The sequence below is a fragment of the Borostomias antarcticus genome (genome assembly GCF_949987555.1).
Source record: "Borostomias antarcticus genome assembly, chromosome: 5".
NCBI classification, from domain to species: Eukaryota; Metazoa; Chordata; class Actinopteri; order Stomiiformes; family Stomiidae; genus Borostomias; species Borostomias antarcticus.
Genome location: NC_140238.1, coordinates 10,720,114 through 10,736,771, shown reverse-complemented (window position 1 = coordinate 10,736,771; position 16,658 = coordinate 10,720,114). Strand labels below are relative to the sequence as shown.

At 44.0% G+C, this 16,658-nt stretch overlaps 2 protein-coding genes across 2 annotated transcripts in view; one reads left to right on the top strand and one right to left on the bottom strand.

Annotated features, from left to right (window-relative positions):
- Positions 1-1,573: 1,573 nt before the first annotated feature.
- Positions 1,574-13,109, bottom strand: psma3 (proteasome 20S subunit alpha 3). Its single transcript, XM_084438813.1, has 11 exons — positions 12,999-13,109; positions 12,373-12,455; positions 8,337-8,460; positions 8,000-8,101; positions 4,895-4,968; positions 4,428-4,500; positions 2,896-2,961; positions 2,747-2,793; positions 2,434-2,501; positions 2,109-2,173; positions 1,574-1,802 (listed from the first exon to the last, which is right to left on the bottom strand). The coding sequence occupies exons 1-11, from the start codon at positions 13,017-13,019 to the stop codon at positions 1,758-1,760; spliced, it is 768 nt and encodes a 255-aa protein (XP_084294939.1). The 5' UTR covers positions 13,020-13,109; the 3' UTR covers positions 1,574-1,757.
- A 343-nt stretch (positions 13,110-13,452) lies between these two features.
- The window catches only part of mipol1 (mirror-image polydactyly 1), a 68,022-nt gene continuing 64,816 nt past the window's right edge, over positions 13,453-16,658 (top strand). The window contains exons 1-2 of the mRNA XM_084438753.1: positions 13,453-13,575; positions 16,103-16,194. Of these exons, the coding sequence (XP_084294879.1) occupies positions 16,185-16,194 (10 nt within the window). The 5' untranslated portion in view covers positions 13,453-13,575; positions 16,103-16,184. The remainder of the gene's footprint in view (positions 13,576-16,102; positions 16,195-16,658) is intronic.

The following is a 16,658-nucleotide window of genomic DNA, read 5'->3' as shown; positions in this document are numbered from 1 at the left end:
TACAACGACTCGCCTGCTCGCCACTTGCTAGGGTCGGGATGCAAAGCAATACACGAATAACAAGCTGTTGAGCAGGGACCGTGTTTCTCGAAATCCGATTGGCTGCAGTGACAGCGGTAGTCGGTATGCAGTAATATGATTGGCTTAGCGATGCTTCGTATTCTATAGGACATACTTTGCTCGCTTCTCTGGTTGGTCTATATGAAAGCGGCGCTTTCAGGGAGGCGACCTCGTTGGTTGTCGATTATTTAGCTGCGGCGCGACCAGAAACCCGGCCGAAACCCAAACTTGGAAACATGATTGGCTAGAGTTATCCAGGTCTGAGCTTTCCAGGTTTGTCATTGGCTACAGTTCCACGACAATGATCCGCCTACACTGGCTTCCTTGTCATGAGTGTCTCCTGCAGGCAGAGTAGTGGCTATGGCGAACACAACACAATTTTATCTCTTATGTCACGACGTTGACAACAAGTCTTTGCTGGATCGAAGAATTGCCACAAGAGCGCTGTGTTAATATGCCGAGTTTAAGGAGGCAAGCGGCGAATAGCTTAGAAACTGTCGATAGCAAGCTGGAGGCAATGGCGTCTAGTAGCGTTTGTAGGACGTCAGAACTGGCAAGTAGATTACGTAACCGGAAGCATGTGCAGGTAAAAGCCTTGGGCCTGGGGGGTTGCTGTACTGACTTTAAAGCCACTGTTTTGACGTCCTCTCCTCTCGACAGCTGCTGTACATATGGTGGGACACAGCTGAGCCTAATATCAACCTGAATGTCCTCTAAAGCTTGAGTGTTTAAAGCAGGTGTGTTAGTGCTGGGTTGGGACTAAAAAGCACAGCAGTCTGTATCAATAAATGCACAGCCAGGTTGTGAAGTCTGTTCCGATTCATGGGGATTGGCTAGAGTGGCCTTAGTCTTGGCTCCCCCAGCCTATCAGACCAAGATAATAAGAGCCTGGAAAGTGGTCTAGGTTGTACTGTATTTGTTGCTGGTACTGATGGTCTAAGTAAACTAAGGCATCAGGGTGTCATGGTTGCACAGGGTCAGACTGATAAAGAGGTCCACCCACCAGGTAATTCTGGATCTGGAGAAGCTTTGGCTTCTCTGGCTATCTCTGCCAACCCTGACATTCTCCAACAGGCCTTCTATCTTGGGGAGCAAGCTGTCTAGTAAGTACTGTTAGCCAGGTCAACCTCTTGCAAGCTGCTGTTTCATTTCAAAGACCTTGGTGTGAAGTGGAAGGAAAGCGTGAGTCAGTCTGTTCAACTGGACTGCAGCTGTCCCTCTTGAAATCACATGGCATTCATCTATCCATCCAAAGAAATGCACGAACCAATGTCACACTTAATTATTAGAATAGTACAACATTCATACACGTTTTTTCTTGAGCCTCTTACATTAGTGGTTGTTGGCACTGCTGCTCTGCATTTCAAGGTTTGAGTCCTTGTTGTGTATACCACTGGCTTCTACACAGAACACAGAAATGCTAAGTGTAGCATTAGATGCAAACATGGTAAGTAAAGTGTTTCCCATCACAAAAAGTCCATCAATCCTTTTACTATAAACATTATTTGACTTTCATTTTTATTTCAAGTGCAAGAGCCATCGAAACCAAACAAGAAAAGAAATGACATGAATGGTCCTTGAACTATAAAACGTACAAAAGAATATCTGTCTCACAGAAGAGGCTGTCAGTCAGTGAGTGTGTGTGTGTGAGGGGAGAGGAGGGAGAGTGGTTGAGAGGAAAAACTGTCACGGTGAGTTTACATATTGTCTTCATCAGAGTCATCCTCCTCCTCCAGGGAATCCTGTAGACAGTAGCCAAAACACATGGAGAACGAGAGGGCAGTGGTTAGGGTAGAAATGTGTAGTCAGGCTACATACACTTTTGAGTTTGGTATTGTCAACATTGGTCGAATCTCAAAAATCTGTCCTTGATTTGGAAACGCATCACCTCCCTTCTAAAAACGCTTAGGAGAGGACGGTTGGAGGAGAGTTTTGAACAGGACCCAGTGTAATTTGATCTTGAGAATCAGACGAGCATAAAGAACCCCTGCTGAACACGAGGGACTATGCTGTACATAAGTGGACTTGTGGTGGTTTGCTTGGCTCACCTTAGCGTACTTCTCTGCCTCTTCTCTGATGTCCTTGGGAACCAGCTCATGGCGTCCATTTGTAACTGGTGAGGGGAGATGAACAGGGGTGCACAGTGATTCTCAGAATTTCACACCTCTTATCATTGCATTTGAAAAACAAATCCAGACATTTCATGCCGCTCTGCCTGTTTGAAGATATACAGGTAAAGCCTACATATAGTAAAGCGATTATACACAGATTCTATGCGAGTTCCAGGCACCAAATCACTACTTCACAACTCAGAGAACCAATGAGACTGCAGACCAACTAACTGGTGTATACATGATGAGTCGGCCTTCTCACCTTTTCCCACCCAGCTGAGCTCCAGCTCGAAGGCTTTGTCTTTCACCTCATCGTGTACAATGTAAATTCTGGAAGACAGAGACAAAACCATTAGACGTACTGGTCAATTTGGCAGTAAAAACTCAAAAGTTCTTTAGTTGAAAATCAAAAGGTTAGTGAATATCCATTGCCCTCTCAAATGGCCAATAGCAAGGTGATGGTTACTAAGTGAACTACACAGAAGCTAAATGCATTATCAGTATGTATCCACCATGGACAATAAAGATCTCTGAATATAGAAATCCTGTGTGTATCTGCTCATGATGAAACTTACATTTTAGCCACCTCTTTCACCAGCTCCTTGCAGGTCATGTCTTTCATCTGTTGAGTGACACACAACCAAAGTCAAACAAGCAAGGTACAAGGAGTGAAACTGCATAAAATAAAACCTTGGCTATAGAGAGATAACCAGGTCAAGCTTACCTGGAGCTTCTCAATCTCTGTCTTGGCAGCCTGCTTGGCTTTCCCAATGGCACATCCCCAGTAACCCTGGAAACCAGGACATTGTTTTGTTAATGAGAGAAACTGCTCGCTAAACCAATCAAACGAGAGGGTAACTTTATTTTCAGGCATCAACATCTCTTTTTCTAATGCTCAACAACTATATTACTAAAACTGCTGATACTTGGGCTGGGTACTGAAATTTGGTTCCTAAATTAAAAGGTGTCAGTAAAAAAATCAGTACCAACTTTAGCTTCTATTAGACTTTTTTTTCAACAAATCTTACTGCCAGTTTAGGGCAATGTGAGTTACTCTATGTAACCTAAAGTCGGAGTTGCTCGCCATGCTTGCATCTTGTGAGTGCTCGCAGACCTACATGTCCTGCCTGTCCTGCACATGCACATATCAGGTCTTGTCTGAAGACTTTTTCAGGTGCACCAACATCATCTGTGTCCTCCTATAGCGTGCCTCTTTCTAGTGTGCCACCATCCGCAAATGATGGTGACAGGGACATTTAGCTAGTTAGCTAAACAAGTCATGTTTACTGTTAATGGCACATTTAGGCATATACATGTTTCTGCATTCTAATATACAATATAATGTTTTTGTGTTTTTTGAGATATGGGCCCAACTCCGGAGCAGGTGATTTTAAAAAGGCCTACACACGATGTAAGCATTTAATACAAATAATATCAACTGGAACACACGTAACTGTGCCCCTAAAGCTACTGTTAGTTGATAAAGACAAATTGTGATGAAGGCACTGGCAAAGATTTGGATGTGTCTTTCACTCCTGTCTAACATGACCTGGTTAGCTAAAGTAAGATAGCTATTGTAACTCTACTTACGTTTGGAACAAAGTTTGAAAAAAAGAAAAATTGCCCATAAGTTCCTAACGCAGCTCTAAAGTTTTTGTTTTTAGTTATTCCTGCTGCCACCCCCACACTCCCTCCAGTAGCCTTCATAGATGCAGAAGTATCACCCTTCATCGCATCAGACAGGATGACACTGACCACAGAGTATGCAGAGAGAATGCCACAGGGCAGTAACCAATTTAATTGTAAATGGATCGCAGCCATTCTCAAATGCGGAAGCCCCCTAACATCTATTCCAAGTGAAACTGGTATCCTACTCAGTGGTCATACTGTGATATATTCCTTTTGTGTAAAAAAAATAATTTAAAATCTGTTTAAATTTTGTCCATCAACCTCTGCAATATTAGAATAGCCCCGTGTCCTGCTGGTACATGTACACTACATTAATGAGAGGGGAAAACTATATTTAGACGGAATATTTAATGCACTCTTGTTCAACATAGGCACTGAAAAGCTCAAATTAGGAACCGGTATCGAATCCGAAAAATGTCAACGATACCCAGCACTAGCTGCAACATTGGTGGCAGTTAGGGTTAGTGGGCAGTTAGTAGAATGTTTATTGACAGTGAGTTAAGAATCCTACAGAACATTTTCCAAGGAGAGGATCAAGATGACAGAACTAGAGACAAAATAACTCACGTAAGAGATGCCAGATGGGTCCACCATGTAGAGCTGAGGACCGTCGTCCTGGTCATAGGAGCCCAGGATGAAGCTGGGTAGAGGGGGAGGAGGAGAGGTCAACCTTCCCCTGGACCTGTACTATACTATCCTTGTTTGTAAAACTATGCTATACTGTTGGCGTATCTTCCGCAGGATTCAACTCAAATCCCTCCTCAGAATCCTCTCCAATCCCAAACCTCTGCTCAGACATAATGTAGTACACATCCATTCCACCAATGTATTCCATCATCTCCACCGCAGCTGATTTGATCAGCTGAAGTCACAGGGATTACGTGAGCAACTGGGGGCTACAAACACTATACTACAACACCTTAAAGGGAACGGTAACAATACAAGATAATCAACAAAGACGACTAGCAGGAACCAGGGGTGAGAACCATGTGGGTGTGGTCTCCTGTGTGTGTGTGTGTGTGTGTGTGTACTACCTGCATCCGAAGGGCCTGACGGCGCTGTATAACGTGTAGGCGTGGACGTACATCGCCACTCTGTCTGACAGGTGCTGGAAAGACAGATTACATGCCGTTAATCCCCATTCAAGGAGTTAAGTAAAGCAGAACAGGACTCATGGAATAAACAGGGTTACTTTCAGCATGAAATTCACATCAGTCACAATAGGAGTAGTTTGGTATTTAGCATCATAAGCCCGGTTATTTACGATCATATACAGCAGTCCATGTAAGCATTTTTGACAAATCCCCGAGATATTAGTGCTCATTGCTCATGTCACAGCTAAGTACACAATGTATATTTATGCACATATGCCCATAGAGATCCATTGTGTACATAGCTGCGACATGAGCAATGAGCACTTGTATCTCAAGAGTGCACTGTATGTCAACATTTTGATATGGACCGTTGTATATGATCGTAAATAACATTATAACAGGGCTTACAATGCTAAATACCAAACTACTAATTTAACATAGATATGAGCCAGCTTGGATGAGAGGAAATCCAACTACTGAGCAAGCAGCAATGATGAGGCACTAACAGGTGTCACTGCATCACTTTTGCTTCCCAACCACACTTGGCCTATGCTGGGTTTGATCTTTGGTCCTCTGACTTACATGTCCATCTCTCATAAACATGTCTTTAGTTCGCTACGCCACCAAACATCTACAGGTTTGATGCCGTGGGTGGGATTTATAGTAAGGTCCACAAATCGAACTCTGTTACTTATACCAGTGGGTCAGTAGAGACTGTGTACTCAGTATTATGCTGCGTTCCAATTGGCTGAGAAGTGGTGTGGTGGGAAATGGAGAATGACGCCACCCACGAGGTAACCGCGTTAAAGTAGACACACCAACAACAGCTCAGAACAAAGATGGACGTTAGTAGCTAGCTTTGTTTGCCAAACCCGTAGATAACGCACTATGTGGTATTTTGGATACAAAAGAGGTAGTGTAGTACATGTCCTCATAACAGTTGGGGAATAGTGTGTGTACAACTGATTTAAAGCTGCAATAACAGATTTTTTTCACATTTTGTCAAAACAAATGAAAACGACCTGATATCAGATTGTTTCATTGAGCCATAGCGTACTAATGTGTCCAACTTCAATGACTCACCCCTACCAGTCGCCACGTCTTTCTATTCCAGCATTTCTTTTGCTCCACCCCCATGCCTTAAATGTACACTATATGGACAGTATTGGGACACACCTCTTAATCATTGAATGCAGGTGTTTCATTCAGTCCCATTGCCACAGGTGTATAAAATCAAGCACCTAGCCATGCACTCTGCCTCTACAAACATTTGTGAAAGAATGGGTCGTTCTAAAGAGCTCACTTAATTCCAGCGTGGTAGTGTAATAGGATGCCACCGTTGCAATAAGTCAGTTCGTGAAATTTCTTCCCTCCTAGATATTCCACAATCAACAAGTGGTATTATTGTAAAATGGAAGCATTTAGAGACCACAGCAACTCGGCCACGAAGTGGCAGAGCACGTAAAGTTAGAGTGGGGTCGCCAAGTGCTGAGAGGCATAGTGAGCAAAAATCGCCAACTCTCTGCTGACTCAATAACTGCAGAGTTCCAAACCTCCTCTGGCATTAGCATCAGCACAAAAACTGTGAGCCGGGCGCTTAATGACATGGGTTTCCATGACCGAGCCTTACATCACACCAAGCACAATGCCAAGCGTCGGATGGAGTGGCGTAAAGCATGCAGAGTCTGGGTTTGGCAAATGCCAGGAGAACGTTACCTGCCTGACTGCATTGTGCCAACTGTAAAGTTTGGTGGAGGAGGGTTAATGGTCTGGGGTTGTTTTTCTGGGGTTGGCCTAGGCCCCTTAGTTCCAGTGAAGGGAAATGTTAATGCTTCAGCTTACCAAGACATTTTGGACAATTCTATGCTTCCGACATTGTGGGATCAGTTTGAGGTAGGCCCTTTTCTTTTCCAGCATGACTGTGTCCCAGTGCACAAAGCAAGGTCCATAAAGGCATGTGAGGTTGGTGTGGAAGAACTTGACTGGCCCACATAGAGCCCTGACCTCAGCTCCATTGAATACCTTTGGGATGAACTAGAACGGAGATTGCGAGCTAGGTCTTCTCGTCCAATATCAGTGTTTGACCTCACAAATGCTCTTGTGGATGAATGGGCAAAAATTCCCAGACACACTCCAATATCTTGTACAAAGCCTTCCCAGAAGAGTGGAAGCTGCTATAGCTGCAAAAGGGGGACCAACTCCATATTATTACCTATGAATTTACAATGGGATGTCATAAAAGCTCCTGTAGGTGGGCCAATACTTTTGTCCATATAGTGTACATATATGTTTTAGGTCTTTCGTTTGTAAGCAACTCTCTTACTGCCATCTAGCGGTAGGAAATCGCTTATTGCTGCTTAAATGAGACACAAATAAGGCAGAAATGCTTATAAAACAGTATTATTTCACTTAGTTACACAGGGCAGTGTTTCTCCTATCATTGCCTTGGATGGGAACCGGCGTAGAATTGTGACGATTGTCACTCTGTCGCTCTAGTGATGTAAAAGTAGCATTAAACGCGACATGACTGTTCAGACGGCGGGCGGGCGCGTTGCAAAACATCAGACATGTGTCTGATTTAATACCACCTCTGAAAGCGACCCAGGTTGGATAAAAAAAAAAAAACTGATTTCATGTGACTTGCGCTGTTCACACAGTCATTAAAAAATCAGACCTGAGTCGCATGTAGGCAAAAAGATCGGATTTGGGTCACATTTCCCTGCCGTGTGAACAAAGCCTAGTAGTTTCGAGGGCCTTACCACCACCCCCCCCCCCCCCCCCACCCCCCTGAAAAAATCCTAGGGGAAACACTGCAGGGAGCTGCCATCTTGCTCTCGACTTCCAGAGCGAACTGGGGGTAGGATCGAATGGTATGAGCTCACGAGTGAAGAAAACAAGTCAAGAGGACCGTTCCAGTTAAAGCTGCGAGTAGTATCTCGTAAATCAGGACTTCAAGAGCCAAATGGAATGCAGCATTTTTTAAATTATTATTATTATTGTCTAAATGTAAGTAGCTCATGAAGAGAAGCAGGGGTTTTGGTTTACCTTCAGGGGGATGTCGTGTCCATAGTTGGATCTGAAGTTGGAGGCCTCCTCTCGGGCCACCTCAGAGAGGGACCTGGCATCAGCCAGTAGTCCTGCGACGGCCTGAGAACAGCAGACAAGTCAGCGCAAATGAGGCAGCGTTGTTGTATGGATTGTCTCGTTCTGCACCTACCTCACCTCAGCGATTCATAGTTTATATACTTTACTCTTTATTTGCCTTCTCTGAAATTTGCCATTACATGACTAGAATGTGACAAGCAAGGTTGTTGCGAGGTGGTGTGCTCGGCTGTGTGGCCGTTTATGGAAACAACGGTGCATGTCATGATCATCATCATACCATTCCCACATGTCTGTCGATGTTGAAGATGCGTTTGTTGGAGCCTTGCTCGTACAGTTTGGAAAGAACCAACTTCTCAACACCGAAGACAACACCATCTTTGCATCTGATGGCAATTGCTGTGCTGTATGGACACACACAGAGGAGAGAGACAGTGTAAGACATGGGCTCCAGTGAATCAGATTAACATGGTTAATGGACTACACGTATATAGCGCTTTTATCCAAATGGCCTCTTATTCACCCATACACACACACACATTCACACACCAATGGCGGCAGCTGCCATGCAAGGTGCTAGCCTGCTCATTGGGAGAAACTTGACGTCTTGTCCAAGGACACCTAGGCCCAATCCCAATACCCCCCCCTTAGCCCTAGCCCTTGACCCTACCCCTACATTTTGCGCGTTCATGCGTAGGGTAGTGTGTGCCATTCCTTTTAGTTTCTAGGGCTAAGGGGCATATCGAGGGCTAGTGGACATTAGGGCTGGGACGACGCGTCGACGTAGTCGACGTAATCGACTACGTCAATACGTCGACTTGCCTTAATGTGCGTCGATGCGTCGCAAATAAACAACATGGCTGCGACCAGTGGAAACATGGAGGTCCCCGGAGTAGAGCCGGCAGCTAGAAAACCTCGCCCACGATCGTCCAAAGTGTGGGAGTACTTCAGACAAAAACCATCCCGGAGCTCTTTGTGAAGACAGCCGCAAGATAGCACCGTAAGTCACCGCGTTGTATTTCTGTTCACTTTTCCGGCCGTGTATGAGTGAAAAATGGATAGCTACTAGCTAATGTTACCCAAGCAATGTAGCTCACCACAGTGTGTATGTCTTCTGGTGTTAGTAACGTTAGCTATGGAGCTGGCTAGCTACGGTGGCCTATTGTCATTGTGGTGCTCGCACCTAAATGGCTACGTTAGCATCAATTGAGCTAATCATAACATAGCAGCGAGAGTAACGTTAGCTAGCAATGTAGCTACTAGCTAGCTATGTGTTGTGGTGATGGACAGACTTCTAAATGGCCATGTTGGCATTCAAGTTGGCTCAACATAGCAGTTAGGTGGAGATTAAGGGGCCCACACATGATAAGAAATGGCGCAGGCGCAGAGCGTTTTGTTTACAAGCACATGTTGCTAGGCAACAGGGAAGCTACCGGAGCTTTTGAAGAACGGTGCTAAAATCTCCCAAAACAGGTTATTTGGATAAACTGACCACATATTGGGAATCTACATGGTTACTTTCTCGCCTGAGAAAACATTAAAACTAGTCTTATTTGTTAAATATGCCACTATTAGCATTAGCTATTTAATTAACTAATGTGCTTAATATTTTCAGGAGGCAAAGCAGTGTGGAGGACTTTTTCCACAAAAAGAACACAACTCCATGCACACCCCAGATGGCTGCTCAGCTTTCTAACTGCATCTTACAGATGATCGTCAAGGACATGAGACCTGTTGCTATTGTGGAGGGTCAAGGCTTCCGTGAGATGATCAACACATTTCACCCAGGGTATACACTTCCCTCCAGGCACCACTTCACAAATTTGATGGAGAAGAAAGAAAGAAAGAAAGAAAGATGTGGACATGCTCACATTCCTCCACAGTAATGCCTAAGGTGGAGGGGGGAGAAGGGAGAGGGGGGGGGGAGAGAGCGAAGGGGGGAGCGCACGAGAGGGGGAGGGGGAGAGAGGAGCGCAGGAGGAGAGAGAAGGGGAGAGGGGAGGAGACGGGGGAGAGAGAGGAGTGTGGGAGAGAGGTGCGCGGGGGAGGGGGAGAGAGAAGAGGAGGCAGGAGGAGAGAGAGAGGGGGAGGGGGGGAGAGGAGTGAGGGGGAGGGGGGGAGAGGAGCGCAGGAGAGAGAAGAGGAGGCAGGAGGAGAGAGAGAAGGGGAGGGAGAGAGGAGGGGGGGAGAGAGAGGAGCGTGGGAGGGGGAGAGCAGAGAGAGGGGGAGCATTTTATATTGTTACTGAGATCGTTATTGTTACTGAGAGTTATAGTTACGGTATTCCGGTTAGAATTGCACTCGAATTGCACTAATTAGAGGATTTTATGTTGGTATTTATTTTGGTATTCCTCCTGAAAATGACTTGAACTTGCCTACTGCATTACTTGCACTTTTCCTTTTATTTGAAGTTAACTTTTATATTTTATAATATTATATTTTATGTTGGACTGTAAGACAGAGAGGATTTTTTTTGTTGTGGAATATTGCCCTGCAGTGCAGAAGCATAATTTTATTTTAATTTGTACAAGAATAATTGAATAAAATACTGAAATGTTAATAAGAGAAGTTTTTGAGATTTATTTGGGGAAAATTAAGTGATATATTAATCGAACAGTAAAAAAATAATCGTTAGAATAATCGTTAAATTAGTCGTTAGATTAATCGTCTAATCGGAAAAATAATCGCTAGATTAATCGTTAGAAAAATAGTCGTTAGGGACAGCCCTAGTGGACATACAAACAGCCCTCCAAAACGAGGGTTTTCAGATGCTGACTTGAAACCGAGGGGTAGATGAAAACTCACACAATGCTTTGCGAACCGAGGCAGTGATATGAAAGATAGCTGCCGGTGCCGTGAAAAAACATGGAAAAGAAGCCCAATATCTTTGCAAAATAACATTAAAAAATTGTAAAATCCATGGAATAGCTTAGTTTAAAGTAGATGCAAAGGAACATGTCATTGGATTGTTATGACACGCATTTCAGAAAAAAAAACGCTATTTCAGTCATCGCTATTAGGGATGAGACGGTATGGATTTTTGCATTACGGTACAGTACGGTATCTAGTTACACGGTACGGTTTAGGGTATTTCACGGTATACAGCATTTCACCTCCCCAACACATAAAAAACAAGTATTTACTGTATATTATATATTAATAGCAAGCTTATACTAAATTACAAAATTAACTGTTGCAAGAAACTTGAAATGTGAAGTTTCAGCAGTGCATTATTGTGTAATACCGTAAACGTAATACTGTAAACACAGGGAATGTCACGGTTCTAATACTGTGGACATTTTATACCACGGTTCACGTTTTTATGGTATACCGTCTCATCCCTAATCGCAATACAAGATGTCAACTGCTACGGCTACAGTGAAATGTTGAATCTAAAGTAATCAATAGAACTTTGTGTAAACAACCATTTTGGAGTGACAGTTGATTTCATGTCCCGTTCATGAAGTCCGAAAAATAATCCAGTAGCATTTTTTCTGCACTTCTCTGCTCATCTGATATCAGTGCATTTCTATGGGCAGGACTAACGTTAACACCCGATGTGTAAACATGCTTCCTGGTTGTACAACTGATTAATCTGTCTTGTTCTGTCCTGAAATTTGTCAGATTTTTCACTATAATAATAGTAATCATACTGTAACATCCCAGGAACTCCACAGAAAATCAGGCAACTAATACAATTCCGACTTAAGACGTAGCGAGTGGTGTCCCATTTCTTAGGTAAAGATTTCAACCCCTACCCCTTGTGGCTCTGTTCTGAAGGGCCACTACCCAGTCGAGGGCACTCCAAAACTAGGGGATAGGGGGAGTATTGGGATTGGGCCTTAGACATGTGGATAGGAGGAGCCGGGATTCGAACCACTACCTCCTGAGCCACGGCCACCCGCAACCGAATTTGAATCTTAAAATCTTTCCCTGAATAACCTGCACTCTCCTCCTGTCTCCTCATTTATCCAGGTCTTCTCCTCCCATTATTTTGTGAAGGAGGAAGAAAGCAAGGAGACAGAGTTCAGTAGTAGAGTCCAGGCAGGTTACAGACTTACTTACCAAAGGTGTACAGTAGCTAAACGATATTCAACCAAATCCCACACCTCATGTATAAAGGTATCTCTGACTCAACTAGACCAGGGAACATTACATTACATATATCATTTAGCTGACGCTTTTATCCAAAGCGACTTACAATAATTGCATTTAACGTAGGAAAAGTCAGTGTGCTACTACTTGCCAGAACTCACCAGTGCATCTCCTTTCTAAAACAAGTGACTAAAGGCATAATCTAGTGCTCAGGATCTCACCTGCTGTTCTCCACTGCCTTCATGGCGTATTCCACCTGGAACACCCTCCCATCAGGGGAAAAGGTGGAGGCCGACAAGTCATACTAGAGAGGAGAGACAAGAGAGACATATTGACTTTTATCATTCATATTGACTGCACTGTATGTAAGCCTAGCTTTCAAGCTCAACCTTTGTCAAGGATGTCAAGATTGTAAATAGTCACCTGTTCAAGACGGTTGTGGCTGACAAACTTACTACTGCAAAACTAGCAAGCTAATATTAGCTAGCTAGCAAACATTATCAAAGCTAGGTTAGTAAAAAATTAGAAGTCCAAGGCGCGTAGCTAACGTTAACTAGCTAGATATTGCTAGCTAGCTATATTCTAAAGTGTGGGGTGTCGCAAAAGTAGCAAGCTAGGCTAACTTGGTTTCAATTTCGATTTAGCAAGCTAACATTAGTTAGCAAGTCATTAGTGCACTCAGTGCAAGTGACTCAGCAGCAGGCTAAAAGTTGCTAACGTAAGCTAGCTAGCTAACACATGCTAGCTTGTGCCATTTCCATGCCTCCTGAATGCAAACCACCGCACACCGGGCCTTGTTTTCTCACTGTCCACAAACGTATTTACAATAATACATTGTCAAACCCACCCCGGTTCCAATCGAACTCATTGTTGCTGAGACTCTTCTAAACCTTTTTGCTAGCGACTCTGTCTGTCGGTGCTTCTTTCAACGGCGCATCCCAGTCATTCACCACCAACAACGAACACGGCCTTCCTGTCAGCGGCAGGCGTGAACATCGCCCATAGCGCCACCCACAGCAGCGGGGGAAGAATAGCAGTAATCCGCTTAACTACCACTTAGCCAGAGTTTAAGCTAGGTCCACATTCATGGTGAACCGGGCAGAGCAATATTTTAAATGAGAAAATACCGATTCACTAGAGTTGCAGCACAGATCAGATTGTTATAAACGTTCTTTGTTGGTGGGAATTTGAATAGATTTCTGCTGCAACACGGATCGTGCACAAGATCGTGAATGATTGGTAGGTTTGGTCGATCATCTACTGCTCTCTGGTGGACAAAAAAAGTTGAGCAACAGGATTCCCTGGACTTCCTCGAATTATATATCCAACAGGAAAATCCCCACTGAAGTTGTGGCTAGCTAGAGAACTAACATTAGCTACACAAGCGTCGAAACAGTGGTGTTCATCTATCCGGAGACATTTTGGTAAGTGTGGTAAATGTTGAATTATTCAGTAGTAATAGAAAATAACCGTCAGTTTTTTTGTTTTTTGTTAGCATATCATGTCGTCTTTGTCAAGCCAGCTAAGCTAATCTGACCATAAAATGACCCTCTGAGCCACCGGACCGTGGTAGTAACGTTACCAGTGCGGTGCTGACAGTGAGCTACCCACGTGGAGGCTGTGTACGTGATCTAACTAAGTTATTAATATGCTGCTGAACACAGTTCATAGCCACAACCAAGTTCCGGCTAGCAAGCCAGCTAGCTGTGCACTGTCAGCTATTTCAGTAATGCCTGGAATGCCAGAAAGTAACACGTAACTGAGACTGTGCGTGTGTGTGATAATCAATTGGCTTGGTCAGCTGTGCAGTGGCCGACAAACATTTGGCGCATTGCATTGCCTTGTATAGCCTCGTTCAGACTATGTATGTACCCCCATATCTATGTATGTAATAATAATGTTGTTACAGCCTTATTGATAGGAGGGGTGCACAACTCTAGACCTTGATTTACAAGGTATAGCTTCACAGACACTCACTCACTAGACAGTAGCCTTATGTGTTTCTTATGTGCAGGGCTGGAACAAAAGTTATACTGTACATGCATTAGTCCCCCAGGAACATGCAAGACCTCCTAGTTAGTGTATTCAGTTCCCCTTTCTCCTGTACTTTCAATCAAACGAATTCAACCGGTATTTAAATAGGGAGCCATTCATTCATATAAAAGGGGAGGAGAGAGAGTTCCAAGAGTTCTGAAATGATTCTTCCCCCCAAAAAATAAAAAGCATGAGACTCTCCTCTCCCATTGGTTCTTTATGGCAAGTTAGTTAATGAAAGGTGCTGGCGAATTAGAGCTCACCTTACCTCCAAGCTCTCCTGGATGATGTGAATTAGAGCTCACCTTACATCCAAGCTCTCCTGGATGCTGTAAGAGATTGGAGTGTGTGTCGTCATGGAGATGGATTAGGTTGCCATTGAGGTCCCTGGACAAAAGCCTCTCGGTATCACTCCCAAGGCCGTGCTGGAATTACAGCCTGTTGATGGCTACAAAAATTAGAGTATACGATGTTAAAACTGCACTCCAGAGAGCCAAGCACAAGATCTCTACCCTGGAGAATGAGCTCTTGGTGAAGTAAGTAGGCTACCATAGTATATGTCAGATTATCGGGATTAGATTGGATGTATTATGCAGACAGGGTGAGGGTTAGGGTCAGAACACCCTTCTTTGCTTCCAAATTGATATCTGGCTTGTTTCAGGTTAGGAGATCTTAAACATGTAACACATGCTCTTGTCTCTCTCAATGTGGAAACAACAGTTGAAAGTTGATGTTGAGATGAGTTAAATGTTGCTTCACTGCCGACCGTGGATAATCATCATGGATGACTGGCCAGGGATCAGAGAGAGGCAAAGCAACTTTGTAGTCATTCCAAATGGATTATGACTCACTTGTCATGAAAGCTCAGAGTAGCTAAGCCTGTAGAGATAGTGTGCAATAATAGTCCTTTAGTTTAGAGTACAGTTGGCTAAACGTGAGCGCATTGTATCTGTTAGAAATGTGACACTGACCCCTCAATAAACACACAGCTGATAGCGCTGACTCTCCACTGTGAACATCTCCTGTTACGGAATTACCATACACTCTATATGAAGGGTGTTTTAAGAATCATTTAACAATAGAAAACAGGTTCCATGTCAAACCCTAAAGGCCTGTTCAAGATCAAAGATCCCCCACGAGACGGTCACAAAACCCTTTTAGAACGTTGCAGAGAAAAAGATTCAGCAGTCCGAATTACCCAGATATAAACACACATATAACCACTTTAAGCTCCATCGGTTTCTGTTTTAATCCGGGTTCTAAAGCCTATATGTTGCAAAGTGTTCTATATTGCACCCCTTTTGTAGAGCATAATGAGACAGAGTATAGGCCTGGCAATAGCCTGGCGACAATTTGTTTGAATTGGGGTTATTCAGTTGTTGCCAGTATTATACTAGCCTAACGGGAATGATGCAGGCTCCTGTTGTTGATGGGACTGTGTTTTGATGGGTTGATGGGACTGTGTTTTGATGGGACTATGTTTTGTGCCCATGAAGATGTACAAATATTGGTGATTGGACTGTGTGAATGGGCAGCATACAAGCATCCTCTTCAGTCTGTGGTGGTGTGTCTGAGTCTGGGGCCCCAGGCATCAGCTGAGCACACATAGTTGTGGGGATTAGGCACACAGGCCGCCTGGTAATCTCAGCATAAGACCTGCCTGTTACAGTCTGGAAACCTGGAGGCTAGCGAAGTCAGACCAGTCCACCAGCCTTCCCTTGCTCCTGTCATCTTCTGTCCTCTTCTCTCCTCTCCTGTCCTCTCCTGTCCTGTCCTCTCCTCTCCTCTAAGATCTCTTCAAATCACTTCAAATCTCCTCTATGAAAGAGATTTGAAGTGTTAATACATAAGAACATCGTAGACCTAGTAAAGGAGGAGGACGTGGTTTGAACCTGTGCGTATCTGTTGTGACCTCAGGGAGAACTGGTCGGAGAGTGAAGAGGAACTCAGCCTGTCAACATGGACGCACAGCAAGGAGCTCAAGGACTCCCTGGTGGACATGTACAAAGGTAGGCCTAGAACGTATTGGACTATTTCAAAACATCCAAATAAACTGTCTAGGATGACATGATAAAGTTCTGGCGTTATGCCCACCGTGGTCCTTGTAGGTGGCACAGATTGGCAGACAGGCAAGACAATTCTACCTAAACAAAATGTGAATAGGTGTTAGTCTATGTTCCGCAAAGTTAAGCAACCATGTCATCCCTACGGTAGACACAGTTTTCGAACATGGTATTGTTAAAAAATGATTATGGCCATTGCTGTACCTTTGAGCAGATATTGAGCAGATATTGAGCAGACATTGTTGTTTCAGTAACTAGTCGACTGTGTCGCATGTCGCACCAGAGTTTATTACTTTGATTTGGAAATGAAGCTCTCCTGTTTGAGAGGCCACAGGCCAGTGTGTGAGTTACGATTGTGTGCTATTCCCTTCCCTCATATTCTCATTATCTTAAATATTTTACCTCAGCTA

Coding starts and splice junctions, on each gene's coding strand:
- psma3 (XM_084438813.1), bottom strand. CDS start 13,019: ATGAGTTCGATTGGAACCGGG. Junction 4,501..4,894: donor GTCAGGCCCTTCGGATGCAG/GTAGTACACACA, acceptor CCCTCTACCCAG/CTTCATCCTGGGCTCCTATG. Junction 2,794..2,895: donor CAGAGATTGAGAAGCTCCAG/GTAAGCTTGACC, acceptor GTCACTCAACAG/ATGAAAGACATGACCTGCAA.